At 44.6% G+C, this 1,094-nt stretch overlaps 1 protein-coding gene across 1 annotated transcript in view; it reads right to left on the reverse strand.

The window, feature by feature from the left end:
- dgkh (diacylglycerol kinase, eta) overlaps positions 1 to 1,094 on the reverse strand; it is a 56,648-nt gene that overhangs the window by 19,123 nt on the left and 36,431 nt on the right. Inside the window, exons 11-12 of the mRNA XM_087170225.1 lie at positions 389 to 551; positions 174 to 282 (exon numbers count right to left, since the gene is read on the reverse strand). Coding sequence (XP_087026351.1) covers positions 174 to 282; positions 389 to 551 — 272 coding nt within the window. The remainder of the gene's footprint in view (positions 1 to 173; positions 283 to 388; positions 552 to 1,094) is intronic.

Genomic DNA, 1,094 nt, shown 5'->3' on the forward strand with positions numbered 1-1,094 from the left:
GTGTGTGTGTGTGTGTGTGTGTGTGTGTGTGTGTGTGACTGCTGGTGTGTGTATAATAGGTGTGTGTCTTTAAGATGACCATGACCACACACACATCATTCTCTCTCTGTGCAGCTTCAGTTTGTTCATGACAGCTGTTGACGTCCCTCCTCGTCTGTCACACTGTGTCTTACCTGTTTGTGTAGGTTGAGTTTGTCGATCTCTGACAGGACCCAGCCCACGCTGCCGTCCCCCCCGCACACCAGGATCCGGAAGTTGTCGAACTTTTGAAATAGGCGCAGACTGAAAACACACAAACACACGCACACTTCAGATTTCCACAACGACATAAAAAGCTTATTTATGGATGTTTTTTTATGTGTCTGCATCTGGACACATCAACACTCACCCGAGGTGCGGCCCGCCGTTGACCAGGTCAAAGACCTGAGCCGGGTTCAGGAGCTGCTTGAAGCGCCGTAGGAACTTCACTCCCTGGTTGTCTCCGCTTTTGGAATTGACAAAAACCAGGAGCGGACTGGCACAGGAGGGGGGGCAGGTGGCTTTCCAGAATCCTGAGGATACACAGCAACAGCAACAAAACACCTGGTTAATGCTTCAAGCGAAAAGTGTAAGATCATGGTCACAGTACACGCCCCCACTGACCCTCTTTAACACTGTCACAGTTTCTTGAAGCTCTGAATGTAACGCCTGTCATGTGTAATGTTGTATTGAAGATAAATGATGTAGACTTGTAGTGAGGTGTGCTGGGGTCAACAGGTGTGAATGAACCTGATAACACTATGAAAACGTCAAATATGTTTAAACTTGTCTAAACCCTGAAAGCCTGGGGTCTTCACAACTGGTTACTGTACAGCTATTATTTTTATTCTTAATTCTATTATTATTTTTGCTGTTATTTTCTGTCTACCATTTATTGCTGATTGTGTGTCTCCCCTATGAGACTGATAAATGATGGACTGATGTTTTTCTTTTTAAGGTTGTAGGATTGAAGTATTTTGTATTTTGTAAATGCAGCGACTGTATCCTGTTCACAAGCTTCTCAAGTGTCCCATTTTCACCCAGTGCTATCATCGTGTTTGTGTACATGTATTCTA

The sequence above is a fragment of the Seriola lalandi genome, unplaced genomic scaffold (genome assembly GCF_002814215.2).
Source record: "Seriola lalandi dorsalis isolate HSWRI2012SDOR001 ecotype SW California unplaced genomic scaffold, Sedor1 jcf7180002054936, whole genome shotgun sequence".
NCBI lineage: Eukaryota > Metazoa > Chordata > Actinopteri > Carangiformes > Carangidae > Seriola > Seriola lalandi.